A 16,146-nucleotide genomic window follows, 5' to 3' on the forward strand; every position below is an offset into this window, starting at 1 on the left:
TTAGTGAGACCCTCGAGGATATGAAAAAGGACCAACTAGAAATTAAGCATACACTGAATGAAATAAAGAATGATATACAGAGATCCAACAGCAGACTAGAGGATCACAAGAATCAAGTCAAAGATTTGAAATACAAAGAAGCAAAAAACACCCAACCAGAAAAGCAAAAAAGAAAAAGAAAAGAGAATCCAAAAATATGAAGATAGTGTAAGGAGCCTCTGGGACAACTTCAAGCATACCAACATCATAATTATGGGGGTGCCAGAAGAAGAGAGAGAGCAAGATAACTGGAAACCTATTTGAAGAAATAGTAACAGAAAACTTCCCCCATCTGGTGAAAGAAATAGACTCACAAGTCCAGGAAGCACAGAGAACCCTGAACAAAAGGAATCCAAAGAGGACCACACCAAGACAAGTCATAATTAAAATGCCAAGAGCAAAAGACAAAGAGAGAATTTTAAAAGCAGCAAGAGAAAAACAGTTACCTACAATGGAGTACCCATACAATTGTCAGCTGATTTCTCAACAGAAACTATTCAGGCCAGAAGGGAATGGCAAGAAACATTCAAAGTGATGAATAGCAAGAACCTACAACCAAGATTACTCTACCCAGCAAAGCTATCATTCAGAATTGAAGGGCAGATAAAGAGCTTCACAGATAAGAAAAAGCTAAAGGAGTTCATCACCACCAAAACAGTATTATATGAAATTCCTAAAGGTATTCTTTAAGAAGAGGAAGAAGAAGAAAAACGTAAAGATAAAAATTATTAACAACAGCTGAAACCGGTTTGGCTCAGTGGATAGAGCGTCGGCCTGCGGACTGAAGGGTCCCAGGTTCGATTCCGGTCAAGGGCATGTATGTTGGTTGTGGGCACATCCCCAGTGGGGGGGGCGTGCAGGAGGCAGCTGATCGATGTTTCTCTCTCATCGATGTTTCTAGCTCTCTGTCTCTCTCTTCCTCTCTGTAAAAAATCAATAAAATATATTTTTTAAAAAATTATGAACAACAAATACATATCTATCAACAAGTGAATCTAAAAATCAAGTGAATAAAAAATCTGATGAACAGAATAAACTGGTGAATATAATAGAATCAGGGGCATAGAAAGGGAATGGACTGACAATTCTCGGGGGGAAAGGGGTGTCGGGGGTGCAGGAAGAGACTGGACAAAAATCGTACACTTATGAATGAGGACAGTGGGGGGGAGTGTAAGGGCAGAGGGTGGGGTGGAACCGGGTGGACGGGAGCTATGGGGGGAAACAAGAGGAACAACTGTAATAATCTGAACAATAAAGATTTATTTAAAAAAAAAGTTGCGGGTTCAATTCCCAGTGAGGGCATATACCTCGGTTGTAGGCTCAATCCCCATGAGAGGCAATGAATAAATGTTTCTCTCCCTTTTTCTCTCTTTCTAAAATCAATAAAAACATATCCTCCAGCCTGACCAGCATGGCTCAGTGGTTGAGCGTGAACCTATGAACCAGGAGGTCATGGTTCTATTCCCTGTCAGGGCACATTCCTGGGTTTTGGGCTTGATCTCCAATAGGGGGCGTGCAGGAGGCAGCCAATCAATGATTCTCTCACATCACTCATGTTTCTATCTCTCTCTCTCCCTTCTCCCTTCCTCTCTGAAATCAATAAAAATATATTTTAAAAAAACATATCCTTGGGTGAGGATTTTAAAAAATCTATTATTTCCTGTGAATTTAATTATTTGGTTCTGCCATCAGAATGTAAGTTGCATGAGGACAGGGACACTGTGCATTCTGTTTGGTTTTATACTTTAAGAACTTAGTGTGGTGCCTGGCAGAGAAAAGGCATTCAAATATCTGGTAGGTGAATGAAAAGTGAATAAATCAGTGAATGAAGTAACTCCTAAGGTGATAAGTAGGATTTTACCTAATGGGGATGACAGGAAAAATGTTCCAGGAAGATGAAACAGTGTACATGAAGTCAGGTAGCGAGCAAAAGCATGGAGAGTGGGAGGAGCTAAAATACAATTAGGCTGGAAAGTGTGTGTATGTGAATGCCATGCAAGAGAGGCTGAGAAGGGAACAGGGACCAAATCAAACAGGGTCTTATAAGCTCTGGTAAGGGGTTTGAATTTGATACCTAGGAGCACTGGGAAGCCATTAAAGATTTTAATTAAAGAAAAGACATAATCAGTATTTTTAAAAGTTCATTCTATATTCTGTTAATATACTAATAATTCAAATCCATTTGGGGGAAGGATGAAGACTACAGATAAGCATCATTAGAGAGAAAAAAAATCACCTGTTAATCTTACCACTCAGATATGACCATCATTTGACTGTAAACAACAAGCAATCTGCCTCCGTTATCTGTTGCTGTGTAACAAACCATCCCAAGAATCTAGTGGCCTAAAACAACTTATTTGTCATGAGTCTCTGGGTGGATTGGGATCAGCTGGATGGCTCCTCTTCTCAGTGTTATGTAGTTAAGGATACTCTGCCGGTTCCTTCAGCTGGGAGTTTAGCTGAGGCTGTAATATGCGAGATATGTCAGGAGCCTCTCTCCACATGACCTCTCCTCTTCTCAGTTATCCAATCTGAGCAGCTCTGTGGTATGGTGGCTGGCTTCCAAGAGGGATAAAGGGAGCTGCCAGTCCTCTTAAAGCTTGGGCATGCACAGAACGTCTTCCACTGCATTTAGTAGGCAAGGCAGGCACAGGGCCAACTAAATTCAAGGGGAATAGACTCCTCCTCTTGATGGGAAGAGCACTTCATGCCCTGGGATGGGAAGGCTCATTAACTGTTGGGAGAACGACCACACAACCTGGTTTGTTACATACAAAGACGCTATGTTGTTGGCCATTTCTGGTACAAATAATTAGACAAACTGAGTTCCAAAGTGACAGATGAAAAATACACGGTCTTTGTCCATATAAGAATCATATACTTTGGTTACCTAAAGAAGCTGACAATTTGCATATGCACAAGGGAAGGTGGAAGGCAGAGGGGAACATCCTATTTTAAACCCAATATTGAAATGAAAGATATTGAAGGAAAAAGTCAGATCCTAGATAAAGAAAGTGGTTTAAAATGTGAGAAGTATTCTGCAACCAATGCCTCTATACTTCACCTGAGTATTCACTGGAGTGTGACAGGGGATTAAAACACATTATTTGTCCAAACTCACTTTCTGAAAGTCAAATTGGTGGAGACCAGGGACTAGACAAAATGAGACTTCAGCATGTTTAAGAGCAGAAGCAGCAAAGTATGCACACCACATCCCAGGGAATGACAGAATCAAACCTGGAAAAGCCAAATCTCTTGCCAAGTCAAGGAGCAAATATGAGACCAAAATGGTAGCCTTCGCTCCCTCTCTACTCTAAATGGTGCAGGAGACGGAAATCTCAGTTTTATTCATCAGTCATGGGAAAGCCACCAGGTTGAATGGCCTGAGGAGGGCATAACCAGTCTCCTAGACTTGTCTGAGTCTCCCAGCAATGCCTCAAGAGAACAGATAGTGCTTCTCACTTCCTCTCTCTTCCTCATTCCCATTGCCTTAGTTCAGTCCTTCATCACCTCTTAGATTTGTGCACAACTCTTGACCAGTCTCCCTCCTACTCATTTCTACCTGCTCCAATCCATCTTCCACATAGCTTTCGGTTACCTTGCTTAACACACATTTTCTAGCTCTAGGAAATGGAAAGAGGAAAAATAAGGCCAAAGACAGGTGTAGTGTTCTGGTTAGGAAAAGACTTGTATACAGACTTAGTCATCATACAGACTTTATTCTGATTGAGGTACCTATTGAGCAATTTTTCAGAGAGACCTATTTGCATATTTTTTAATGATACCCAGGCAGCAAGGGAATCAGGAGCAAGCCTGGAGGCTGAGAGATCACTAAGTTGTAGCAACCCTGCTGATAAAGTATGCAGGTCTGAATCAAACCTGTGGCAGAAAAGAGACAGAGTTATACCAGTCAAGTATAAATGAAATCATACCAATGGTGACCTCCAATAGACAGGTGGGAGGAGACTAGGATATCACCTAAGTTTCCTACCAGGGTAGATAGAATACATTTCAACCAAGGTAGAGTATACAGGAAGAGCAGGTCTGGGAGTAATCAGGAACCTCCAAGTTGGATGGCCAGTTGTGACTAAGCAGGTTGAGAGTAAAGAGCTCTAGACAACACGTACTAAAAACCAGAAAGGAGAACAGATGAAGCTGTGTGTGGACAGATTCACACAGAAAGAGAATTTAGTTCGAAAAGTAATAAAACCCTGGAGGAACTAAACGTTTCAAAATTTGGAAAGCCACAAATAACATTTACATCTTAGCAAACCAAAATCTGAAAGCAGCTCTAGCTGGTTTGGCTCAGTGGAGACCGTCGGCCTGCAGACCAAAGGTCCCGGGATCAATTCCGGTCAAGGGCATGTGCCTTGGTTGGAGGCTCCTCCCCGGCCCAAACCCTGGTCAGGGTGCATGCAAGAAGCAACCAATCAATGTGTTTCTCTCACATCAATATTTCTGTCTTTCCCTCTCGCTTCCACTCTCTCTAAAAACCAATGGAAAAATAACCCCAGGTGAGAATTGGAAAAAAAAAAATCTGAAAGCAGAATATATTGTTTACTATTTACCAAAATATGTAAGCAGAGACTCTCCACTAGCAGAGTAGGAAAACATGCCCCTATCTCCAAGGGAGAAGAGGTATCACATGAAAACCACATTCAATATGATCCTCCAACCAACTAGAGAAAACAAAGGTCTATAAAATCACTCATTGGGAAATGTATGTAAAAGCAAAACCACCACTTGCAACACAAGCCCAAGGCTTAGAAAAAGAGGTCCAGAGCCAGAGGCTGACAGGGTCCCAGTCACAGCCAACACCACCTCTACGTGCTGATTCACCAAGAAACCCGATTAGAATTTGGTTTGTCTTCAGAAATTGTACTAATCTGCTAACCTGAGTATTCTGATCTACTTGATACCTGTTGCCTCTCACTATAAATTAATAGGCATTTTGTTTAATAGGAGTCCATCCCAGAGAGAGGTCAATTCTCAAATGGCAGATTCACTTTCAGTATCTCCCAAGGCTATGGGCCAAACTGTGATAAGGAAATATTACCTAGAGGACTTCTGGTTACCAGATAGAGGGCTTATCCTGAAGACACTCCAGCCTCTCACTTCAAGCCTCCCCACTGAAATAAAGCAAGCACTTTTTCTTTTACCAAAAAATTAAGATTGCAAACAAGGAGTACAATTCATTAACATTTTTATTTTGAGTTGTAATCCATTATTACTTCAAAAAGATCCACTTCAGAAAATATCCAATGGATGTTGACTTACCATTAAAAGTAAGTCATCAATGTTTGATTTATAATACACAATACACAATAAATTATATTTACATGCAATTACTAGACTATCACACACAAGGTAAAAAAATACAGTATTTTATGTACAATTTTTTAAGATTTACATTTTCATATACAATTTATAAAATTTAAAAATTCTCTGTACAGAATTTCATGTGTACAGAGTTTATAAGTCCCCTATTCTTATGGCTGTACCACCACACAGATATGCTCAAAACTGTAACACTACACACACTTAAGTTTTCTTTTTTTTCTTTACTTCACATTCAATCTTGGCACTCATATACTAATACCATTATTTTTGAAATGTGAATTACAAAGGAAGCAAAATGGAATCATGCAGACTTTTTTTAATATATGAAAATGAGATAAAATGTGCTACTAGATCACCATTTACCAATTTCATAGTTACCTAGTTCTGATCAACCTTCTGCACTGCTTTAACACAGGTACATGCAAAACTATCAGATTATAGATTGTTTTAATAACATTAAAATAATACTACAGTCTGAGAATACTTAGGCATTAGGAATGCAATTACCTAATAACCATAGCCTGTTGATTATTTCTGCTTTGGCTGAAACCTTAACTAACACATTACATACTAAAATTCACAGATATGGCAACATTATAATTCCCAAGTTTATAGAGTCTGCATCAGATAAGTGATTATTTTTTTAAAAAAGAAACAAAGATGTTTGACATTTAGGAGTATACTAGTATTCTCTGTTTTGAGAATGGGGGTAGGGGAGCGATTTAAGATAAACTATTAAAAGTTTATCCATTTTCCCTGCTAAGGAAGTACTGGCCCACTCCCAATCTGTTTAAATAAAGACACCTGAAGGCTTTATAAAAAGTTTAAGATTACCTATACTATTCATCTTCAAAAATTCTTGAAAAGTAATAAAATTGAAGGTATCAATACCTTCCCTCCTCCCCCAAGTAGCTAAAGATCAACGAGAAAAATAAAGTGCCAATGTCTAAAGTATTGTTAATTGTTCAAGAGGCACTAACCCATTTGATGGCTTAGGATTAAATATGAAAATAGGCCAGATCTGATCTGAATAATAAATAGCAAGTAGGTATATTCCAGTCTATGCAATTCCTGTCTAGATGGGGGTTGGATCAGAAAACTACTTACTCCCCCATTTATTGCTTGGAAACCTGAACACACACTTTAAATTCTGACACAGAACAGTAAGAATTCTAAGATGGAAAGCACAGTGTCTGTGCCACTTTGAAGTTGAAAAAGAAAGTGCACTCTTGATCACTGGAAGGAGAGCTACTGAGACTCTCTTCTCCACAACTCATATCTTCACAAGAGTCCTCACTAAAGAGAAAAGAAGAGACAAAGCAAAGTCCATTATTTTAAATACACTTAAATATTTTACAGACAAAATAAAACTGCTAAAGAAGTATCTCTAGTCTCAGAATTTTTATATTCAAAATTTAAGCTTTACAGTGAGAAAATTTTACTTATAAGGACTTCCTAAACTGAAGTCTATTATAATCTCCTTGGAAAATACAGATTTTCTTAACAGGTTTAAACAAATTACTATTTTCCAAGCTATTATTCTTGTACCAATAACTCTATCACCAATTAATTATACTATTTTAAGTATGTTAAATCCAATAAATGCAGGCTAAGGACAACATATCTCCTATGGCATGATTTCGTCATTTTTCTTGTATCACTAATACTTTCAATATCAAACCAAAAAACCAATAAGCTATGAAATGGAACTTCTGGCCCTTTATCCCTACCATGTGAAACAATCTAATTTAATAAAAGACAATGTCATTTGACAAAACCGTAAAAATATCTACAGAATTCTGCTACCTTTGTGGTGGTGGTGGTTCCCTTTTCCGCTCCCCCAGCCCAGGCATTTTAACCACAGCCTCTTCCCACAGACCATATTAGGAATGCATACTAACACTGAAAAGCCCAGAATGCTGTTTCACTTTCTTTAAAAAAACTAAACTATATTTTAAAGAGCAGAGATGGGAAACAACCAGTTTTGTAAAGGGGAGGAGCAAAACATCAGCGGAAAGAAAACATACTGTTTAATCTAATACATGGAACCTAAAAATGAAAAATACAGAACTCATAAATTCACAAATACAGAGAACAGATTGGTACTTGGCAGAAAGCGGGGTTTGGTGGGCAAAAATGGTCAAAAGGTACAAACTTCCAGTTATAAATCTTGGGAATATAACATACAGCATGGTGTTTTGTTTTTAATACGAAAAATGGGGGCCCTGGCTGGTATGGCTTGGTTGGGCATTTTCCCATGCACCAAAAGGTTGCTGGTTCAATTCTGGGTCAGGGCACATGCCCAGGTTGTGGGCTCAATTCCTGGTAGGGGGTGTACAGGAGGCAGCCCATCGATGTTCCCCTTTCTTCTCTCTTCCTCTCTCTCTAAAAGTAATTAAACTGCCGAAACCGGTTTGGCTCAGTGGATAGAGCGTCAGCCTAGGAACTGAAAGGTCCAGGTTCGATTCTGGTCAAGGGCATGTACCTTGGTTGCGGGCACATCCCCAGTAGGGGGTGTGCAGGAGGCAGCTGATAGATGTTTCTAACTCTCTCTCCCTCTCCCTTCCTCTCTGTAAAAAAATAAAGAAAATATGTATTTTTAAAAAAAGTAATTAAACTATTAAAAAGGAGGGAGGGGAAGCACACTTCTAAATTATTAGCCTATTTTAATAATTAACTATTTCTGGCTAATTTTCTCACCTGAAGAAAAGATGCTATTAGATGAGGGACTTTCTCTGATGCCTTATAATATTCCCGGGTCCGATTTTGAGTATATTTTGTCTGGAAAGTCTAATCAGTTAAGGAATCTGCTTACCTTTCACTTTCATCAAAACAACCCCCCTCTGGTATTGTTGGCAGCTCAGGGACACTATAGTAGCTGTTGTGGAGATTCTGGGCTGTGCGCCTTGAAACAATCCAAACCAATTTCTTAAGATCTGGTTTGCAACATTCAGGAGAAGAATATTCAGCGAGGCATTTAGAAACTAACTCCCTCCAGTAAATGAATTCAGTGTCATTAACCTGAAAAAAATATTTTAATCAAGCGGTTAAAATAGTGGTTCCCAAGCCTTGCTGCACTCCATAAAAAAACACTGATGCCTGGCTTCCACCCCCGATATTCTTATTTAATCGATGTAGGGTATGACCTGGGAATCAGAAAATTTTTTAAAAGCTCTCCAGGTGATACTAGTGTGAAGTCAAAATTGGGTAACCACTGGTTTAGGAGATGAGCACCAAAGGTATAGATAATTTACATAGGATTCAATACATAGAAAGTTTTGCCTATTAAGAAAACACACTGACCTAAAAACACTTGTCTGTTACTAAATCAATTATCAAGTATATTCTTTAACAGTCCCAATGCAAAGGAAATTAATAATTTAGGTTTCTGTAACAAAGCATTTTTTGATTGCTAAAAATATGCATTTACACTAAGATACCAGATATATGCTAATGAAGGAAGTCAGCAGTATGACAGAAGAGGAATTTCCCCAAAAGGGCGTAGTTTCTCCACGACCAGGGAGTGCCCCAGTTTATTTCAAGGAATCAATTTTCACTGAAGATATTTCCAGATAAATTATAAATGGTTTACATTAAAACTAATAAATTCCTGACTAAAACACAAGCTAGAAGTTATCTGTTAAAAACAAAATACTTCAAATACTTTTAGCACAAACAGAAGACAATTTTATATCACCTTGGCCACCATTTCCATCTAATCCAGCTACATCTTAACCCCCCTGCATTCTGGCTTCTACCACTCCCTTCTCATTGTACTAACATCATCTCCTAGGTATCCAATGACCTCCTTCAATTCCCATTATAATGGGCCTCTCATCAAAATTCAATACTCTTGGCTACCTTCTTCTTGAAAACCTCTTCCCAACCTGATAGTGCTCTTACCTGTCTGGTGTACCTTCCTTCACTTGGCTCCTAATGGTGAAACTGCCAACACTGAAAGCCCAACCAACAGAATTTCAACCAACCTCTAAGCAAAAGACTCCAAGTTTCTTAAGGCTTTAACTACTGTTTCATGAGAAATTTCAAATCTTGATCTTAAATTATGACTTATCTTGAGTTTTTATTCCAGACTGCTAAATACCTGCTAGACATCTATCACCTGGAAGGTAAAAATCACACTTCTTTGACCACAAGTTAATTTCTCTCAAATTTCCTTTAATGGTACCAACATTCTCTCCATCATCTGTTCCAAATATTGATCATTTGTGGCTCCTTGCCTCATTCCATGCGTGGCTTCCAAAACCACTCAAGTTAGATATTCTGACAGCTTCTTGTGACTATCACCTAGGCATTCTATCTTCAAGCCTACCCTAAAGTAATTCCCAAATATAGTCCACCAGCTTCCTGACTATCATAAGCCTTTGCTGCCCCAACTATCACTGCTAAGATTCTTTTGGTCTACACCTTCCCAGTCATAGTGCCTCTCCTGGTTTAACTTACTCCTCTGCTAACAAAACTCCAAAATACTCCCTACGTTCAGTATTATCTGGCACTCAGACACAGAATAAATGACAGAACATACCACTACATATTAAGTTCTATATATCTCCAACTAGACTGTGAAAAGGACTGTCCCTTTAGTTGTTTTACACCTCTTTATGACTGCCAAAAGCGTATTGGGCTGGCCTAAGGAGTTTAAAAAGAAAAACGTAGCTAATGTTATTTTGGTAATGCTACTAATGGGATGAATCAGCCCTGAAGTTGTAATGGGATGCCATCAGTATATTTAGTTAGTGCAGTGATGGCGAACCACTGACACGCGTGTCAGCACTGACACGCGTAGCCATTTCTGGTGACACGTGGCCGCATGCCGAGGATGAAACATTTGCTGCTCCTGAGGATGAAACATTTGCGACTAGAGTCTTGGAGTTAGTTTTTTCCTCAAAGTGACACACTACCCGAGTTATGCTCAGTTTTTTGGCGAAGTTTGACACACCAAGCTCAAAAGGTTGCCCATCACTGTCCTAGTGTGTATTTTAGAACAGACCATTGTATTACCAACTTGCAAGAATACTACAGAAGGGACATCTGAATGCAGAAAGAAGCTAGGCTAAGGACAGGATTCCCTTCCAGCTTAATACTGTCTGGGTCAAAGCTGCATTTTGAGAACTTCAACACTTGAGATATTTTTTAAAATGAGTGTAAAAGTTAAGAGCCCCATAAAAAAGTATTACTTAATGTTTAAGTCACCACAGGGGGGGAAAAAACAAAGTGAAATATTAGGAAGAAAACTTGCTTTAAAGAATAAGAACTGAATATATTTACCTTGGAATGTTTTTTAACAAGCAGAAGAATTTCCAATAATTCAATGGATTTCAACGTTTCTACTTCCAAATTGAGAAGGCACAAAGCTAATACAGATGGCTACAAAAAAAAAGTGTTAAGTAAAATAAACATTTTTTAAATTCAAAATAGAAAATATGAATCATATATAAGCAAGAAATTAACTTACTTTTGCTTTTGAAAAGGTAAGTCGGCAGTTGCAAGCTTTCAGCTGAGCTTCTAGTTTATCAAGATTCAGTATTTCTTTTCTATACAATGAAAAAAAACAACAAAGTATTTACTTACTAAACTTACAAAGATTTAAACAATTTTAAGGACTTGCCATTAAAAAATTTGGAGGAAGTAAAACTATAAACTTCACTGCATTCTAATTCTTTACTGTTAGCAATAGCAATCTAAAGTATAAAATTTTTATTTTTAATCCCACTGACCTTTCTGAAGTCTGACAAAATACAATAGTATGGTATAAGTGCAAAAAGTTTAAGGCAGTAGTAGCTTCCAATTCATAGTGCAATTTTTCTGAAATTATTTTTTCCATCCGTTTTATGTCAGAGGCAGTACATTTGCATTGACTAATCCGGATTACATCATGAGTGGATGGAATATTGCATTCTTCTTCAACTATTCTAGCAGCCAGCAAAAAACAACAGACTCCAATGCAAGACAAATGTTTAGGTTTCACCTGAAAAACAAAAAACAAAGTCTTCTTCTACCAATTGTTACTTGATTTAGCAAAGCAGACACGTAAGAATATTATAGTAATGCCCCTACTTTTAAGACAGAACACAAACAAGCTTCATCCCTGTACTTTTCCTTACCCACAATTTAATCATTACAATTTAATGATTACATTTAATCATTTTCACAATTTAAACTGTCTTAATGTTTCTTTTAAAAAAGGGCATTTGGGGCATTTAAATTACTTATTTAAATGCAGATAAAAATAACTAAATACAAATTCAAAAGCCAAGTTTCTAACACTGCCTATACTTTGTATTTCAAACTCATGAGATTTGTAATAGTACATTCTCCCTCAAAACAACATAAAGCTTTCAACTCCTAGAAAATAAACTACTTCTTTGGATATAAAAATAACACATCTACTTATCTTTTAATCTTCTTATCTACTTATCTCCAAGAATCACCCCATACTTCACTGCAACTTTGCCCAAGGGAAATATTGCATCAGGTGTGCAGTGAAGCATGTGTAAAAGCTGCCATGGGCAGATGGCTGCCCTTTTCTTTTCAGTGCCCTGAAAACTGACCCAGCAGCTGACAGCATCCTATTGGCAGAAAAATCACATTTCCCTAATAGTTGCTGGTAATTGTTAGTAAGACTGTGGCTCCCTGCTTTGAGCAGACTTATAGGAGAGGCAGTTGGTCACCTTTAATAGACTGTTATGCTTCCACTTATGTTTCAGTATTAAAAACATCTAGTCTCCAACAAAAACTTGATGGGAGATGAAAACCTTACATTAAGGACTGTATACATAGTGGTATATAGAAACTACCTAAAAAACAGTAGTCTTCACTATGTTAAATCTTCAAAGGGAAGACATGTAAGACATACAGCAAAACCTAACATAAAATACAATACACTTAATTTTATGGTCTCTTAATCTGACACCAAAGATCATAGTTCCAATTACTAAAAGCGTTTATGTATGGTGACATAAGTACATTCATTTGCCAAATATTTATCGAACCCTCCTATGCTGGCCATTGTAGTAGGCACTGGGTATAGAAAAATGAGGATGTATTTATAAAAAATTATTAAATACCTTCATAAGAGCCAAGAATCTGTCCAAAATATTGACAGCCAGGACAAAAGTTTCAGTGCAAGATCCAAAAAAGTTGGTTAAACTCCTTAAGTCTTCTACTTTGGCATTTCTCAATCTTGGACACAAAGTGTTATCATTCTGCAATAAAAACCAAGAACCAAAGTTTACTATTTTCTTAGAACTAAATGGATAATACACACAGATTCAATTCAAATAAGGTTATTTTTTTCCCATAACCTTCGAGAATATGGGGGAAAAGGGTAATTTTTAACTAAAGCAATACACTTTTTTCAGATGCAAAAAGTATAAATATCATTGCCTTTTAAAAACGTACAGCTCAAAAGAATTCGGCAATTCATTATAAAAGTGAACTGGGGCCACACGTCCAGAGGGTTACAGCAAATATAACTCAATTCCCTGTAATGGACATAGATGGTTACTTGCTTGTTTTATGGGGTTTTTGTTTGTTTGTTTGTTTATTCATTATTTGAGAACCTACAGTAAGTATTTCATAGACAAAGAGTATTTCCACAAATGAACTGCTGAATTCCCAGGGAGCCTCCCACCCAGAAGCTGCAGGCTGGAGCGCCACATTTGAAGAAACACTTCTCTACAGCTAGCATCCTTCTCATTCTCGTTCAGAAACGAACGCCTGACCCAGTATAAGATGTATCTTAGTGCTCCAGGAAGCCCAATGCTGGTCTTCAGAAACTTGTCCGTCTTCAGTCTCGATTCCACTCACACAACAACAGAAAGGGATCCTCTCCACGCCCTATCGGCAGCTGAAGCAAGTTCTCTGGCGTCTTACCTCCGAGGTAGCCTCGATCAAGCTCAGCCCTTTTTCCCGAGGTTGGAACCGCTGTTCCTGTTCTAGGTAGAGGTTCAACAGTCCGAAGAGCTGGACCCCTTCACGACCTGCCAAGCGCTCTGCCCCCAAATCCTTCATCTGCAGCAAAGACACCGCACAGTTAGTGTCCCCTGGGGGAGGTGGGGAGAGGAGGCAGAGGGAAAGCGCAGGAAGTACCTCCGGCGAGAGGCGCCCCAGCCGGCACACCTGGCGAGAGCAGAGGAGGGGCTGGTCACGTCCCCAGCGCGGTCCTGCAACCCCGCCGGGGAGGTGTGGCAGGGGGCGGGGCGTGGTGACGTCGGCACCCGGGCTGGGTCGGGCTGGCCGGAGCCGGCTTCCTGGCCGGTTCGCGACCAGGAAAATGTCCCCGGGCGGGCGGCAGTGTCCCGAGGGCCCGCCCCGCCTGAAGCCGTGAGGAGAGGGAGCTCTCTCTGGTGGAATGCCCGGGACAGCTCCCGCCGCGGGTTTCGGGGTGCCAGCTTTGTACAATAGGGGGATTGGGGGGGGGTTGGGGAGAGCAAGTCTCGCGACCGAACAAAGAGCCGGAGGGAGGAGCCTCCGGAGCCCCGCCCCTCCCGGGGGCCCGGCTGCAGAGCCCCTCCAGCCGGACTCCAGCCCCGAGCCTTCCCCACCCGCGACGGCGGCGCCTCCTCCGGTGGTACCCGAGTGGTCAAGACCCAGGGGGAGACAAAAGTCCAGCGCACCCCGCGTCCCGACAACACCGGTCCAACCACTGATGCCCGGTTCCGCAACTGTGCGGGGCCCCGGGCTGTCAATTCAAGCAGCACCACCACCCTCCCCCAGCGAACCCCGGTGACAAAATGGGGGGGAGCGGGAGGCACCAAAGAATGGTGCAGGGCCTCCCGGGCTCTCCATGCATTCCACCAGCATCTCCCCCAATCCGGTGCCCACTCCCCCGGAGCTGGAGCTGGGGCTGGGGGCAGGACCGGAGTCGCTCCCGGGGCTGAGGGCTGGGTACCCTGCAGCACCCCGCCCCCCGCCAAGTCCCGGCCGCGAACAAAGAAAGCCGGGCAGGAGCACTCACCGTGCCGGAGACGCGCCTCCACCGGCCGCGGCGTCGCCGTCCGTCGGGGACTGGGTGCGGCGGGGGCGTCCGGACCTGTCTCCGAGGACCCGCCGCCTCAGCGGTGGCCCGGGACCCGCATCCGACCCCTCCCCCCCGGCACCGCCGCCCTACAGCCCCGGCTTCATTCTGTCCCCAGCGCGCCCACCCTCCAGGGGCGAAGCGCCCACCCGCCTCAGCCCCGAGCCTCCACGGGCACTGCTGCCACGGCCGAGGCGAAGCCCAGCCAAACCCCTTGTTTTTGTTTTGGGCTTCCGAGGCCCCCCAAGGGGCGGGGCACGTGACTCGCGCGGAGGGATTCTCCGCTTCCCAACAGGGTTTGAAAAAGAGTCCCGCCTCTCAGCCGCGGTCCCCAGCGGGTTTGGGGGGGCCTCTGAGGCTTGCCTTTGCTTTCCCGAGCCACTCCTCCCTCTCGGTTCCTGGGCGGAGGGTGGAATGCGGGCGTCGGCTTTATTCTGCGGTAAGAGCCGGCGGGGGAAGAAAGGGAGAGACAGGGTTGGGGCGCGGAAGGAGACCGTTTCTGTTCGCTTTGCACCTTTTAAAGGTCCCTGATTTGTTTTTGTTTCCTCTGTTTTGAAAAATCCGCCCAAAGTGGCCGGCTCCCTGATTGGATGCTGGCCGAATGCCGAGGACCTGGTTCACTCTCGAATCTAGATTGGCTAGCTGATTAGCCTTGGAGGCCTCTGATTGGCTTTCGCCGTATTCTGCGCCTCAGCCTTCCTGGGGGCCTTAGCAACGCTGGAGTCTGAAGTGCGCATGCCTGGCGAAGGTGGGCCTGCTCCGCAGGAATGCGTGGACCGGCGCCTGGGGTCTGCGCTTCCTCCCGCCGCCTCCGCCCGTCCCTGGGGAACGCTCGCTCCGGAGCCTGCACGGCTGCAGGACCGAGGGACGCATTCTCTGTGTATTCTTCTTTATTTTGTTGTGCGGGTCCATTTTGCGATAACCAATCAAGTTGCTATAAAATTTTCAGGATGCTTACTGAAATATTTACAAGTAAAATGCTATCACTTTGGTATTTGCTTTAAAGTTTCTCCGACCAAGAGGGGGGGGAAAATGGAGAGGAGAGGTGAAACAAGGTTGCACAAAGTTAAGAGATGTTAAAGGTGGGCGATGGATAGGTACAAGAGGGTTTCTACTCGTGTGTACTTGGAAATTTTTCCGTAATAAAAAAATAAATGTTCAGTGAGGGGACATTAAAAAGAAATTACCGGTGCACATGAACGAGGGCAAACTAAACGTCTAATCATTATAATGGTGTGCCCCAGAGGTTGTAGTTGTGCTGTTGTTTTAATGAAGACTCTGAGAGGCTCTTGGTCACCCATAAATTATCATTTACTGTCCACTATGATTAGCGTTATTAAAAGGTGACACCTCTCCTGAGGCGGTGCAGAAAGCAAAGCAAAGCAAAGGAGACTGGAGACATTTTCACACGGAATATCTTGGGGGCATGTGAGAGACATCCCTTCAACATTTATAGAAAACTCTATTTTCTCCCTCTTCAGTTCTCCACTGTCATCAGCCAAACACACGAATCAGAAGATAGCACGTTCTGAGTTCTAGTCTAAATAATCAGAAAGCCCCTAGGGACAGGTTTCTCTTTTCTGCTCCTCCGCATGTTTTCTGTGAATTGTTTTATTACTTGTAAAATATGAGAAGTCACATAGCATAGCAGCAGCTTTCTCCTCTTCCCAGAGCGGCAAAGGAATTTCAGAAACAGATCCCTCTGCATGTTAGCTGGAACTGGACCCAGA

General features: G+C 41.8%; 1 protein-coding gene across 2 annotated transcripts; it reads right to left on the reverse strand.

Moving 5' to 3' along the window:
• Positions 1-5,086: 5,086 nt before the first annotated feature.
• CCNG2 (cyclin G2) lies at positions 5,087-14,659 on the reverse strand. 2 transcript variants are annotated; one of them, XM_079772084.1, is made up of 8 exons: positions 13,489-14,195; positions 13,273-13,410; positions 12,465-12,602; positions 11,115-11,365; positions 10,853-10,931; positions 10,666-10,764; positions 8,195-8,400; positions 5,087-6,675 (listed from the first exon to the last, which is right to left on the reverse strand). In XM_079772084.1, exons 2-8 carry the CDS (start codon positions 13,408-13,410, stop codon positions 6,552-6,554), a joined length of 1,035 nt encoding a protein of 344 aa, XP_079628210.1. In that variant the 5' UTR covers positions 13,489-14,195; the 3' UTR covers positions 5,087-6,551. The 2 variants fall into 2 exon arrangements, with proteins under 2 accessions (XP_079628210.1, XP_079628209.1); XM_079772083.1 differs by lacking the exon at positions 13,489-14,195 and adding an exon at positions 14,357-14,659 and having other exon boundaries at positions 5,088-6,675.
• Positions 14,660-16,146: the final 1,487 nt, after the last annotated feature.

The sequence above is a fragment of the Cnephaeus nilssonii genome (assembly GCF_951640355.1).
Source record: "Cnephaeus nilssonii genome assembly, chromosome: 1".
Classification (NCBI taxonomy): domain Eukaryota; kingdom Metazoa; phylum Chordata; class Mammalia; order Chiroptera; family Vespertilionidae; genus Cnephaeus; species Cnephaeus nilssonii.

Excerpts from the sequence above, each read along its gene's own strand:
- CCNG2 (XM_079772084.1), bottom strand. The coding sequence starts at position 13,410 with ATGAAGGATTTGGGGGCAGAGCGCTTGGCAGGTCGTGAAGGGGTCCAG. Across the intron at positions 12,603-13,272 it reads TGATCGAGGCTACCTCGGAG|AATGATAACACTTTGTGTCC; the intron begins GTAAGACGCCAG and ends TTTTTATTGCAG. Across the intron at positions 11,366-12,464 it reads GATTCTTGGCTCTTATGAAG|GTGAAACCTAAACATTTGTC; the intron begins GTATTTAATAAT and ends TTTGTTTTTCAG.